Here is a 13,922-nt window from a genome sequence, read left to right as displayed (position 1 = left end):
ATATTATCAGTGCGTTAAAAGTGGTCGACAATGGGAAAAGCAACTAATGGACGGGTGTTAATATAAAATACCCACAGCTGCACTTGAATCATCCCCATTGCCAACTGCTTCTTCCTGGTGCAGCAGGGTTCACTGCACTCCAGTGTGAATTTACCCTACCTCACTTCCATCTCACTTTGGAAAATAGTGTCAAAACAAGAGTTCATGAAAGACTACAAAGGTGTAAAATAGCAGGAAGGTTATTCTGACTTCACTGTCAGTAACATACTGATAGCTGCTTTTGCTGCCATTTATTTTTATACCTGATCAGAGCAATGAGTGGACTTTTAATGTATTTTGTTACAAAGGGACTACTGACTTTTGTTCCTTGATAACTGAATATGCAGAGTAACCTTGCCATATTGGTCCATTATTTCTTTTCTCATGACGGTTCACTAGCTAACATATTAATTATCATCACTGTCTTTTTCTGAGAAATCATAAACTTCCATTGCTAAAACGTCTTCATCTTCAGGGGGGTCTGAGCACCAGAAACGAAATGTGCCTGTCTTACCTACTGTACTACCCGAGAATCAATCTTACCCGATGTGCAAGTATTCCAGACATAATGGAGCAACTCCAGTTTATTGGAGTGAAGGAAATATATAGACCAGTCAGGTAAGTAGGGGAAATATAACGGGGTGTGCACCTTGTAGTCATTCATTAATTCATTTTGGTCTGTGGGATTATTGCACACGCATATGATTTTTTTTAACTTCTTGTAATAACACAGTATGTTGTCTCATCTCGTATCACTGGCACTACTTGAACTAAACACAAGAAATGTTACTACGTGTTCCCAGCATCTGATGTCTCATGATTGTTGCACTTCTTCTAAGGTATGTTTAGAGTAGAAAAAATGACACATTGCTGACCATGCTTGTCAGTCATTAGGCACCTCCTCCACTGGTATTGAAAAAGGTTTGTCGGGTAGTGTAGACAGAACACAGTCATTTTCAGTGTCATTACAAAAAGCCTAATGGAACCACGTTACACTTAATCCAATGGTAAGGTCAGTTAACACTAGCAGGTAAAATGTTTTCAACACTAGCTGAGAAGGGGTTGAGGGTCTCCTTTTGCTGACAACCATTAAAACAAAGGTCATTTTCACAGTGTTTAGGGGCCCTAGTGTAAGGCATTGGGGACCTGATTGTCCTCGGATTAAATCAGAAGTCAAGTTAAACTGAAGTCAGTTGAGTTACATTGACAGAGAGGAGAATCAGGCCCTAGAACTGCTGCTACATCCAAAAGCTAAGAACAATTTGAAAATAATGGCAAGAAAGGATGATGATGGAAAAGATAATAAGGTAGAAAGGTGATAGAACAGGAGAGTGGTGCATAGCAGGGGATAAAATGGAGATGGAAAGAGATGTGGAGAGAAGGTAGAGGCTCAGGAGGGCAGGACAGTAGCAAGTAGTAAGAGGAAGTGCAGGGGAAGTAGTAATGAAAAGGGTAGAGGAAAAGAGATCAAAGACAGCAGGAAGAGAATGAAACAAAACAGCAAACAGGAGAGGTAAAAACAAAAAAAGCAGTATTTTTTTTATCACAGTAGAGAATGTGCCTCTTGAGAGAAACCGCCAAGTGGCACTGTCTCTAGAACAGCCCACTCAGGGATTAGGAAGTTTAGGAGCAAAAGGAGGAGACAAATCAAGTGATGTAAGACAAAATATTGCTTCCAAGAATCTTGCCTTTTGTTGCTGGTGTACATTGTTCCTCTTCAAACCATTTCTGAAATGAAACTTGCTTGGGTGTGTGCTGCATAAACTGTGCCTTGATTTACCAAAATGCACACTTAGTGTTGCAAAGCAAAAATGTTTGTAGGAAAAAAATAGAGATTAAAAAAAGAAAAAAGAAAAAAGGAAAGAAAAGGTTATTTTTTGTCAAGTTGCCAATAACGTTTCCCCTAAGCCACAATTTGTTACTGTTATACTGTTATGTACACCACCACCACATTGAAGCTGCTGGAAGTAGTAAATGCCTTCAATTCAGGCTAAATAAGGGAACATCTAAATTCCCCTTTGTTTAGTGGCATTTGAAACAATGGAAAATCATCACCCAAGATCTAGACCGCATGCAAATCTGGGCAGTGGCTGAACCATGCAGCGCAAGGAGTTTCCTGGGTGTCTGATAACAAATGCAGGGACGGAGGATTGATTTGATTAGAACTGTGTGGGGTGAGAAGCAGCAGAAACACCAGAGAAGCGAGCAGAGAAACAGCAGACAGCCGAGGAGAAAGCAAGAACAAATACTGGGAATATAGCCCTGAGACAAAGCCTAGAAAGCAGGGCCGTGTCCTTACCCATACGCAAAGTACGCAGCTGCATAGGGGGTGCCCTGTGCAGCTGTGTGCTGCTCCAGCCCCTGCTCCAGCTCTTTTCCAGGACCTCCGCTCCACCCCACCTCTTCCTGCCCCTGCTCCACCCCAGCCCTGCCTCCACTCCCCTGAGCTCTGCAGAAGGGCAGAGGATGCACTGACTGGTGGCGGGAAGTGCAGCCACCTGGCCCCAGCCGCGCTGCTGGTGAATGCTGGGGGGTGGTTCCCCCATGCCTCCCAAGCCAGCCCCGCCCACTGCAGGCCTGCCCCCCCACTCCCACCCACAGAGGCCTGGGGCCCCACACTCCCCCTCCCCCGCGGGAGGGGGGGCTGTGTAGGGCCCCAGAATAGCTAGGGACGGCCCTGCTAGAGAGAGCGCTTTTTGGGTAAAGTGTTGGCTAAAAGAGGCTTATAACGGTGAGCAAAGGAACTGTTTTCCTGATGTTTGATTCCTCCTGTGTTCAGGGAAACAGGCCTCTGCATATATTCTGTGTAAATAAACAAGGACTGAACCAAAGAAATACCTGGCGTGAACTGAAATCTGTCTCTCCTCCTAACAGAAACAACCTGCAAGGCCCTAAATATTGGCTACCTCCTCAGGTCAAAAGGGGTAACCTTGTTTTATTGTCAGTTCTAACCACTTTGGTGCTCTACAAATATTCAGCACACCCTCCGAAAAATGTCGCCCTTTTAGCAACTAAGGACCTCTGTCAAACATCCTGACATTCTGTGGAAGATTCAGCTGGAATATGTGTGTGTGTGTGGGGGGGGGAGAGTAAACCACCTGTCCCATGAATTTGCAGTGGGTGTGGCACTCATAAGGTTAAATGATGTATTGTGGTTTGGCCATTAAAATGGCAGGGCCCTTACCCGCTTCACTATGATTGTATCAGAGAAAACAAAAAAGTTTCACTGCATATTGTTAGTGTTGGGAAGAAATTCTCTATAAACAGCCATTCATCATCATGACTAAACTTCTACATTACTTTTAAACTGAAATAAAAATAGCTATTTTTAAAAATCCCATTGGACCTGACTCCTACAGCTTTTGATTTCAATGGGACAACTTGCAAGATAAAGCATTGTTCTCTAGGAGTAAGGTAGAATTGGGCTTCCAGAAATTAAAGTTATATGTTTTCCAGCACAACACAACTTTTAGGTTTTGGTAATTAAAAGAAGAGGGAAGGAAGGTTCCTAGAATTACTATGAATAGATTTTTAAAAAATTAATAAACAGGTTTTTTTAACATTTAAGTGTTCCTTGTGGTGTTGTAAATCTGAAAAGCAAAATTGAAGGTCAGAAATTGAAAGTGATTATAAACCAAAAGGGAGAATGGTCCAGTCTAGTTACACTGCTCAAGTTGAGTGAACTACAGAAAAATAAATAATGAAATGGTGAAAAGTAAATTTCCATTATTAAAAAATAGTTTCAATAACCTAAGATACAGGTAAGGATTTTAAAATATGATTAATAACCCAATAGTGTCCTATTAACTTTACATTTTAAAATTTTTGATCTCACTATATATAAAGTATCCAGTAAACGCTCACAAAGGCTTTTAAGACTATTATTCCAGAGAGCTTTGATGTAAAAAATTACTGATCCCAGTTCTAAACTCTGTCAGATGCACAGGAATAAGAAGAACCTCACAATACAATACCAGCTGCTGCTCTCATGCTGTCAGTATTCACAATCTTCCTTGACAGCTAAACAAACACATTTTCTAATTTAGTGCTAGCGCAACCAGCTTTCTGATCTCCTGAACAAAATATTCTAATAAATGAAGTGTTATCTTGAGTGTTCATTCATAATCACTGTTCTTAACAAGAAAATGCGCATTTGGCCTGAGGAAAGAAAGATGTTTTGAATAAAGTAAGTAGGCAGACTCTCTGCCTGAGATGGAACAGTCATTAAAAGAAGAGATTATTAACGCTCCTAGTATTCATAACCTAATCTACAGTTCTTATTGCATTAAGCATTACCAGCCTAAGAGTATGTGGCCTGATGCTGATCTCACTTCAACCAGTATTACACTAGTATAACTCCACTGACTTGGTTAAGTTACTCGTGATTTACACCAGTGAAACTGAGATCAGAATCAAGCCTCTGATGGCTCAGATTAGAACTCTTTGTCCCTAATGTGTGTAAATCAGGAGGAGTTCAAGTGAAATCAGCTGTTACACTGTTGTAAAAGAGGTGTGAGAGCAGAATCATGACCTTCCATCTATGGCAGTGGGGTGTGAGTATGGCAGAGGAGGCAGTACAGTATTAATAACAAATGGGATATCGTTTTATTGTAGAAGGCATAGGTCTGATTAAAATATTTTAAACAGGTGAAATCATGCCTTCATCCAAAGAACTAATAAATCCGTGTTAAATAAAGTTTAATCACAATCAATTCTCCACTAACAAAATTCAGATTTCCGTTTAAAAGTATACCATACACCATATATGACTTTCCATTCCCCTCATTCTGTCTCAGCACCAGGGATCGTATCCCTTTAAAGAAGGCTAAAGTTATAGAAAAGATTTTCCTTATGCCTACCTCTTAGTTCCTTATACCCTGTCTCTCTCTTCCTTAGAAGAGTCACAGAAGATCCAGTTTGACTGGGCCAAATTTTCTATCCCACTCTATCACCTTTGTATATCTCAGACTGTGCACAGAGGACAGAATCAGGCCCTTCTCTTCTGTGGGGGGGATCCCCCTGGCATGGAAGAGTCCTCAGAGGGCATAGAGCCAGCGTAGCAAACTTCTGCGCCATCCTTTCCCACAGTCCTTGGAGCAGAGTGTGTGCTGGGGGTCTTCTTGGAACATATCAGGAGCAGGGAAGGAAAAGTGTCTAGAGCCTGCTGTGCTCTGACTGTCCTCATTTGGGCCCTTTGGCACAAGTTAGATCAGCCCCCATGCAGCTCTAACTTCCTCTGAGGCTGGGAATAGGATGAGAATCAGGGAGCTGTAACTAGCTTTCTGACAGCACACATCCTCTCCTCTGTGCCAAGTGTCTGCTCCATGCAGCAGAAAATGTGACCCATTGTCTTTTGAGGAATTAAGAGGGGAAAGATTTGCACTGGATTTGTTTTCTCCTTTTTTCTAGATATTTTATCTAGAACCTGTGGTGATTTTCTTTTTGTTTTTTACTTGAGAAAAATTCCTTCCCTTTACCAAAGCCTGATGGGGCAGATCCTCAACTGCTATAAACTGTCACAGCTCTAGCGCAGTCAATGGAGCTATGAGAATTTACATTATTTGAGGATCTGTTTCCACATGGCTACAGGTAACATAATACAGTGGTGCGGCAGCACTACTATAGTTAAGGTTGTATCATGACTTCTGTTTAAAAGTTGACCTTTTTAGGTCCTCTAAAATCCACATTCTTAGTCAGATTCCTTTGAACTTCGGTGTGCCTGAGGAGGATGCAGAGTAAGATTAATGACCCAAATTAGGGGTCAAAGCTAGCAGACTGCAGAGATGTAAGATCTGAAAAAAACAGCCGTTCTTCAAAACGTTTCTAGGTGCTTTTTGTTGCCTAGAACTAGAGATAAAACTGTTGATGTGATGCAGGACAACGTGGTCTCAATCTGTTGAGTTTAACCAGTGTAGTGCATGGCACCCACTAGATCTTTGGGGACCCAAATTGAGATGGTCTGGGTTTACTTCGTCCTGTCTCAGTGCAGGGAGCTGGACTTGATGACTTCTCGAGGCCCCTTCCATCCCTACATTTCTACGATTTTATGATTTCAACAACTGTGGGGGTTGGCAGAGTAAAAGGTGTGTTTGTTAACAGTGTACTGTACTGGGGCACTGCTGAAAAAGGGCAGAGTTAAGGTTGTGTGGGCAACCCTAATTGAGTGTTTCCTGGTTTTCAAAAGTTTTGAGTTTTTCTGAACTCAACATTCTGCAGAGGGATGACACACCAGCAAGCAACCTTAACTCTGTGCTAATGTAGTTTTCTGCCATTGACTATAAATTGAGTATTAGTCACATTCAAAATTAAATAAAAATAAATAAAAATTAAATAAAAATAAAAATGATAGCACAAAAGGTTAATAATCAATTTGCTTTTGTTAAAAGGGTATTGTATATACCTTTGCTTATAAATGTTAATAACTTAGTAGGGAATTTTTCTTTTATTCAGGACATGGCCTTTCATTATCAAGAGTCCAAAGCAATATAAAAATCTCTCTTTCATGGATGCGATGAACAAGTTTAAATGGTCCAGATCAGCAGGTCTCTCCTACAATGAGCTTGTTCTTAGACTGCCAGTGAATGTGAGATGCTCAAAGACTGACAATGCAGAATGGTCGGTAAGTCTAATCCTGCATTAGCTGTCCAAGTGCTATTGAAGACGTAACAATACTATGAATACAATGGGGTTCTCTCTGATCGAAGCATATGGGAGTTACTGTGCTTGAATTGATGGGGAATATGAAGTTGGTTAAATACCTTTCCCCCCACTTCTCATGGCTGTTGAAAAACAGTTGAAAAAGTTTGGAAAAGTTGGAATATACTATCTGTATTTTCCTTTCTTGAGCACTGACAGGATATTAAATGACTGAAAAATCGGGACCCTAGTCAGTACATGGAATTAGTAATAGAATAAGGAGCCTTTCATCACCTCTGGGCCATAGGTTATGGAGTCTACATCTCTCACCTTAGGAGTTGGTCTTCTAGCTCAGTGATGAGGTGTGTTAGTAGGTCAGGGAAGGAAAATTCACATTGTTTGCCATATTTTCTCTGTGTCCGGTTGCAGGATTTCAGTCTCCAAGGATGTTCCTTTCTGATTCTCCCTGAGCACTAAATTCACTTAGAAATGTAAAGTAAAAAGTAATCCTCCACTGAGTTAACAGCAGCTCTAAATGTCTATTGACATTTTAACACTCCCTCTGGGAAAAAAATGAATGGCATGGCTACTGAACTTGCATTGACAAAGTACCATTAGAACACCAATGTAGCATCAGTGGAGGAGACATTGCAAAAATAAATGTGCTCTATTGCATATCTGACTCCATTATAAACAGATTCATGCATCAATTCTTCTCTGTATGTGAGCTCTGCAGAGCATGAGAGGGGAGTGCATCATGGACCCAGTTATGTGCTTGCTTCTGTGCTTACCCAGCATGGGCATGAGTTAGAGAAGCCTAGATGCAGTTCTGTGTCACTGATGATATGATCTGTAAGCACACTGCTGTCAGTGGTGGATTGGCAAAGCAGTGCTCTCGCCCCAGCCCTGAATAGCTCCCTCCATCTCCCACTCCAGTAAGAGTGGGGACAACTGGCATAGGAGATTTATGCCATTGGGGGAGTTTCCATCCTCCAGGGGAATTCTCTACTCACTAAAATCCAACCCCCTTATACCTCCTGAGAGTTTCAAAAGGGCAGGAGTATAATGCAGAATCCGGCCTTCAATGTCCCTAGAATTCTTAGAGTTATCATATTCATACATTATAAGAGAATCTAACATTGATCAGATTGGCGTGACTTTGGGATGGAACTGAAATAATTCATGGTTCATTATCAGTACAGCTCTAACTACGCATAGTATGATATTACTAGAACTATGAGATACCTTCATTGAAATTGTATAGTGTGTGAGAGATTTTTATGAGACGTCTGTAAAATAGTTCTGATTTCATCCTAATATTTGCTATACTACTGAAATTCTATGAAAAGTAATTACAGACACTACACGCAAAATGTTCACTGTTCATGGTTAAATAGCTTGGCTGCTTTAATTTACTTAAAACAATAGTAAACATAAAATGCACAGCCAAAATAATTTCATTATTTATTTTTGGGGGGTTCTAGCGAAGAGGCTGGAAATCATATATGGAAATTATATCATATATGGGGAGGATTTTCTATTTTCTCTACTCTTCACTTATTGGACAGCAATATTTGCAGTATTACAGACCCAAGTCAGTATGATCTCAGGAGGATCTGAGGGTGATTGACTCTATATTTTTATCATTAGTTTCTTTTTTCACCAAGTTACATCCATTAAAGCTAAGAGCAGGATATCTTTCTTTCTTTCTTTCTTTCTTTCTTTCTTTCTTTCTTTCTTTCTTTCTTTCTTTCTTTCTTTCTTTTCTTTTCCATAACTAGTATTGCAGTTAGCCATCCTTCAACAAGATGAAGGTAAGAGCTCCATACTGGGTCAGACCAATGGTCCATCTATCCCAGTATCTTGTCCCCTACAGTAACCCATACCTGCACTTCATGGTGAGTGTACAGAACAGGGCAGCTGGAGTGATCCATCCCTTTCTTCCTCTCCTGGCTTCTGGTAGTCAGAGGTTTATTGTCTCCTCAAGCATGGAGCTGCAGCCATGCCCATCTTGATTAATAGCCATTTAACACCTCTAGTTCTTTTTTTGAATCCAGTTATACTTTTGGCCATCTCAACATTGCATGGCAGTGAGTTCCACAGGTTAATTGTGAAGTGTGTGAAAAAATACTTCCTCTTGTTTATATTAAAACATGCTGCATATTAATTTCATTGGGTAACCCCTGGTTTTTGTATTGTGGGAAAAGGTAAATAACACTTCTCTGTACACTTTTTCCACACCATTCATGATTTTATATCATATCCCTCCTTAATCATCTATTTTCTAAGATGAAGAGCCCTAATCTTTTTAGTTTCTCCTCATATGGAGCCATTCCATACCCTTGATCATAGAATCATAGAAGTGTGAGACTGGAAGGGATCTCAATATGTCATCTAATCCAGTCCCCTGACTTCAAGGCAGGGCTAAGTAATAACTAGACCATTCCTGACTGGTGTTTGTCTAACCAGTTCTTAAAAACCTCCACAACCTACATAGGAAAGGAGTACTTGTGGCACCTTAGAGACTAACCAATTTATTTGAGCATAATAAATGTGTGTGAGCTGTAGCTCACGAAAGCTTATGCTCAAATAAATTGGTTAGTCTCTAAGGTGCCACAAGTACTCCTTTTCTTTTTGTGAATACAGACTAACACGGCTGTTACTCTGAAACCTACATAGGCAATTTGTTCCACTGCTTAACTGCCCTAACAGTTAGGAAGTTAGGTTAAGTTTTTCCTAATGTCCAAACCTAAACCTCCCTTATTGCAATTTAACCCATTGCTTCTTATCCTGTCCTCAGAAGTTAAGAACAGTTTTTCACCTCCTCCTTATAACAACCTTTAATGTACACCTCTACCCCGATATAACACTGTCCTTGGGAGCCAAAAAATCTTACCGTGTTATAGGTGAAACCACGTTATATCGAAGTGGCTTTGATCCACCAGAGCGCGCAGCCTTCCTCCCCCCCGCAGAGCGCTGCTTTACCACGTTATATCCGAATTCATGTTATATCAGGTCGCGTTATATCAGGGTAGAGGCGTACTTGAAAACTGTTATGTCCTCACCTCCACCCTTCTGTTCTCCAGACTAAACAAACCCAGTGTTTTCAATCTTCCTTCATAGGTCATGTTTTCTAGCCCTTTAATCATTTTTGTTGCTCTCCTCTGGACGTTCTCCAATTTGTCCACATCCTTCCTAACTATTTTCTTTTTGAGATGGAGTGACCAGAACTGGACACAGTATTTAAGGTGTTGGTGTACTATGGATTTATATAGTTGCATTATGATATTTTCTATCTTATTTTCTATCCCCTGCCTAATAGTTCCTAACGTTCTGTTAGCCTTTTTGACCACTGGTGCTCATTGAGCTGAAGTTGTCAGAGAACTATCCATGATGACGCCAAGATCTCTTTCTTGAGTGGTAACAGCTAATTTAAAACCCATCATTATATATGTATAGTTAGGATTGTGTTTGTCAATGTGCATTACTTTGCACTTATCAGTGTTGAATTTCATATGCTTTTTATTGCCTGGTCACCCAGTTTTGTGAGATTCACCTGTAACTCTTCATAGTCATCTTTGGATTTAACTGTCTTGAATAATTTTGTATCATCTACAAACTTTTTTTAATTGTTTGCTCCCTTTTCCAGATCATTAAATAATTTGTTGAACAGCACAGGTCCTGGTACAGATCCTTGAGGGAGCCTGCTGTTTACCTTTCTCCATTGTGAAAACTGACCATTTGTTCCTACCCATTGTTTCCTAACTTTCAACCAGATACTGATCCATGAGAGGACCTTCCCTGTTATTCCATGACTACTTAGTTTCATCAAGAGTCTTGTCAAAGATTTCTGAAAATCCAACTATATTGTATCCACTGGATCACCCATATCCACATACTCATTGACTCCCTCAAAGAATTCTAATAGATTGGTGAAACATGATTTCCCTTTACAAAAGCAGTGTTGACTCTTTCCCACAAATCATGTTATCTATGTGCCTGATCATTCTGTTCTTTACGATAGTTTCTACCAATTTTCCCAGTACTGAAGTTAGGCTTATCAGCCAGTAATTGCCAGAATTGTATATGGAGCCCTTTTTTAAAAAATGGTGTTACATTGGCTACCTTCCAGTCACGTGGTACAGAGGCTCATTTCAGCGATAGGTTACATACTACAATTAGTAGTTCTGCAATTTTATATTTGAGTTCCTTCAGAACTCATAGGTGAATGCCATCTGCTCCTGGTGACTTCTTACAGTTTAATTTATCAATTTGTTCTAAAACCTCTTCTATTGACTCATCAATATGGGACAATACTTCAGATTTCTCACTCAAACAGGGTAGCTCTGATGTGGATATCTCCCCCACATCCTCTGCAATGAAGACCAATGGAAAGAATTCTTTTAGCTTCCCTGCAAAGGCCTTGTTTTCCTTGAGTGCACCTTTAACACCCTGGTCATCCAGAGGGCTCCACTGCTGTTTGGCAGGCTTCCCGCTTCTGATATACTTACAAAAATTCTTACTATTAATTTTTGCATCTTTAGGAAGTTGCTTCCTAAATTCTTTCTTGGCCTGCATTATTTTACTTTTACTCTTCACTTTCCAGAATTTGCGCACCTATCCTATTATCCCTATTAGAAGGATTTGATTCCTAAATTTTAAATGATGCCTTTTTTTCCTCTAACAATCTCCATTATTCTGCTGTTAAGCAATGATGGCATTCTTTTGGTCCTCTTACTGTCTTTTCTGATTTGGGGTATACATTTAGTGTAAGCCTCTATTATGGTGTTTGTAAATACTCCCCATGCTGCTTGCAGACATTTCACCCTTGTGACAGCTCCTTTTGGTTTCTGTCTAACAAGCATCCTCATTTTTGTATAGTTCCCCTTTGTAAAGTTAAATGTTACTATGGTGGGGGTTGGGGGTGTTTTTTTGGCATTATCCTCCCTACAACTATGTTGAATTTACATTATGATCCCCTTTACTGAGCAGTTTAGCTATAGTTTCCTCTTAGACCAGATCCTGTGTGCCATTTAGGTCTAAATCAACAGATTCCTTAATCCTGATGAGGGCTGAATGGCCAAGAGGTCAGTGATCTGATACAAGAAAGGAAGAAAATCTTAATTCTGAGGGTGTTAATTGAAAATATTTAATCCCTCTTTAGGGTTGTCATCTCCCGTCTGTCTTAATTTTAAATGTTGTGTTTATTAAGATTAAGTGACTGTTTATTTCCAGTACTCTATGGAGAGAGCAACTTCAAAACCAGCCCATCAAGCCACAAACCCATCTGTTGCATTTCCAAAGGCTAAAAAACGTGTGTCCTAAGCTGCTGGAGTCTCATTTTTCATGGAACTCCTTTATTTATCTCAAACATATTCATGTTTGTTTTTAATTCAAGTTGTTGCTCATCTTAATGGGGAGTCCACTGCAGGAAACACACAACCAAACAGTGTACACCATCCCACTCTTATGTCAAAGCAGGGGCAGACGGGGGTTGTGGGAGCTGCATCACAATGACATTGAGGTGACAAGGAGGACTCTCTGAAGATTATACTCCATCATCTTTATTGTGTGCAATAGTCCCTTCCATTTCACTCTTTGAGGGGGATGTGCAGAGGAAACTGCAAGTGAGGACAGCATGAAAGCTGCTGCTCCTGAAGAAACCTGAGCTAGAGCCCCAAGGGGACTTAGGCACCTAAAGCCCAGTTTTAAGCACCACTGCCAATCTAGAAAGCCCCCACTCAGCTGCCACCTAACTCTGTAGGTGCCTAAACTCATTTTGTGCCCTAAATTTTTTGTTTTGGAAGTTCCCAAGATACCTAAGTTTCTGCCTCTGGGCACGCGCACAGCTGCCTCATTCAAGGCAGTATCTTCTACCTGAGCCCCAATTTGATCCACAAATCAGTGAAAGATCAACATCCTTCTGCCTATAGGGACCAATCCAGTAGGCATGCTCAGAGGCTATCTAGCGCTATACAAAACAGTCGGGGGGAGGGGGGTAGTCGTAAAGGAGGCCCCTCCCTCATCACCGTTAGCCCCGTGATTAGGGTGCTCACCTAGGATGTGGGAGATGCCCAGTACAAGTGCCCCCTCTGCCCAATGAGAAGAAGGGGTTTAAACTGGGATCTGCCGCCTCTCAGGTGAGTGCTTTAACCATTGGGCTACATGGAGAGACTCTTATTCTTTCTCTGGCCCAATTAGTATGTAATTGAAGTGGAACAACTTCAACAGAAGAAACTGAGAAAGCCCTACATTGGAATATCCCTGCCCCCAGCCCTTCTGTGTGGAGTTGCCCTTAATGGACAGGCTGCAAAGGAGTTATGCTGATTTATGCCAGCTGAGAATCTGGTCCAGAATACGTGGATGGGTTGATTGAGTTTGACAGCTACGGAGGTGGAGGCCCTACCGCAGTATAAATACGAAATAATAACGTTTCTGATGGACACACTGGACAGAAACTACCTATCTTCTATATGATAGAAAATCTGATCATTTTCAATATTGTTTTAATTGTAGATCCAAGGCATGACAGCTATACCTCCTGAAATTGAGAGACCGTACAGGACAGAGCCAGTAATATGTATCTCATCTTCCTATTTACATTGCAGTCTATTCCTTAACCTGTTGTTCAGTGCGTGTGTCACGGTCAGTACCCTTAGGAACAGTTGGCCCTTTGTATAATAATTTAATTGTTTTCATGTATGTTCTGTATGCCATGCAACTCCAGATATGTTTGCACTGTTGCTATTGTAGATTTATTTTTTTACATATTAATAAACCAAATTTACTAGTCCAAAATAAAATGTTGACTTCTTCTGAAAACTCTGTTTATTTTGTTTTTTAATGTACAGTATGTGTAAAGAACAGTAGGTACACTGTTACGTTACATTATCAAAATTGTTTCCCCTACAGTTTTGTTACAGCTTATCCTGGCTTTTCACACAGTGTTTCTAGAAACAGCTCTGTATCCAGATAACATTAATAAACTAAAATTTAAGTAGTTCACCTTAATCAACGTGGAGTGTGCTGTATTATTTTGTCTTGGTTCTTGAGGCTGATGTAGGGCTTGATCCTGCAAACGCTTATCAACCTCAGTAACTATACACACCTTGGGCTGGCTCTCCCCCTGCTGCGGTAAAATTCCCAAGAGAGAGCTTTTGGGGAAGGAATTTCGGTGGGAAATCCCTTGCAGACTCTCTCCATCATAGTCCCTTTGAGGGGAGGTAAGGTGCACGGTTTGTCCTCCA

General features: G+C 40.7%; 1 protein-coding gene across 2 annotated transcripts in view; it reads left to right on the top strand.

The window, feature by feature from the left end:
- Positions 1 to 13,664, top strand: part of MOXD1 (monooxygenase DBH like 1) — an 85,681-nt gene extending 72,017 nt beyond the window's left edge. Inside the window, exons 10-12 of one of the 2 annotated variants that reach the window (XM_084624375.1) lie at positions 515 to 657; positions 6,490 to 6,658; positions 13,192 to 13,664. In XM_084624375.1, the coding sequence (XP_084480501.1) occupies positions 515 to 657; positions 6,490 to 6,658; positions 13,192 to 13,356 (477 nt within the window). In that variant the 3' untranslated portion in view covers positions 13,357 to 13,664. Of the gene's footprint in view, positions 1 to 514; positions 658 to 772; positions 909 to 6,489; positions 6,659 to 13,191 lie in introns of those variants that run through there. The other variant, XM_084624376.1, reaches the window with a different exon arrangement.
- The last annotated feature ends 258 nt before the right edge of the window (positions 13,665 to 13,922 follow it).

This window comes from Lepidochelys olivacea (assembly GCF_965140295.1).
Source record: "Lepidochelys olivacea isolate rLepOli2 genome assembly, chromosome: 3".
Lineage (NCBI taxonomy): Eukaryota > Metazoa > Chordata > Testudines > Cheloniidae > Lepidochelys > Lepidochelys olivacea.
The sequence above is the reverse complement of the archived record's forward strand: the minus strand, read 5'-3'. Positions and strand labels throughout refer to the sequence as shown.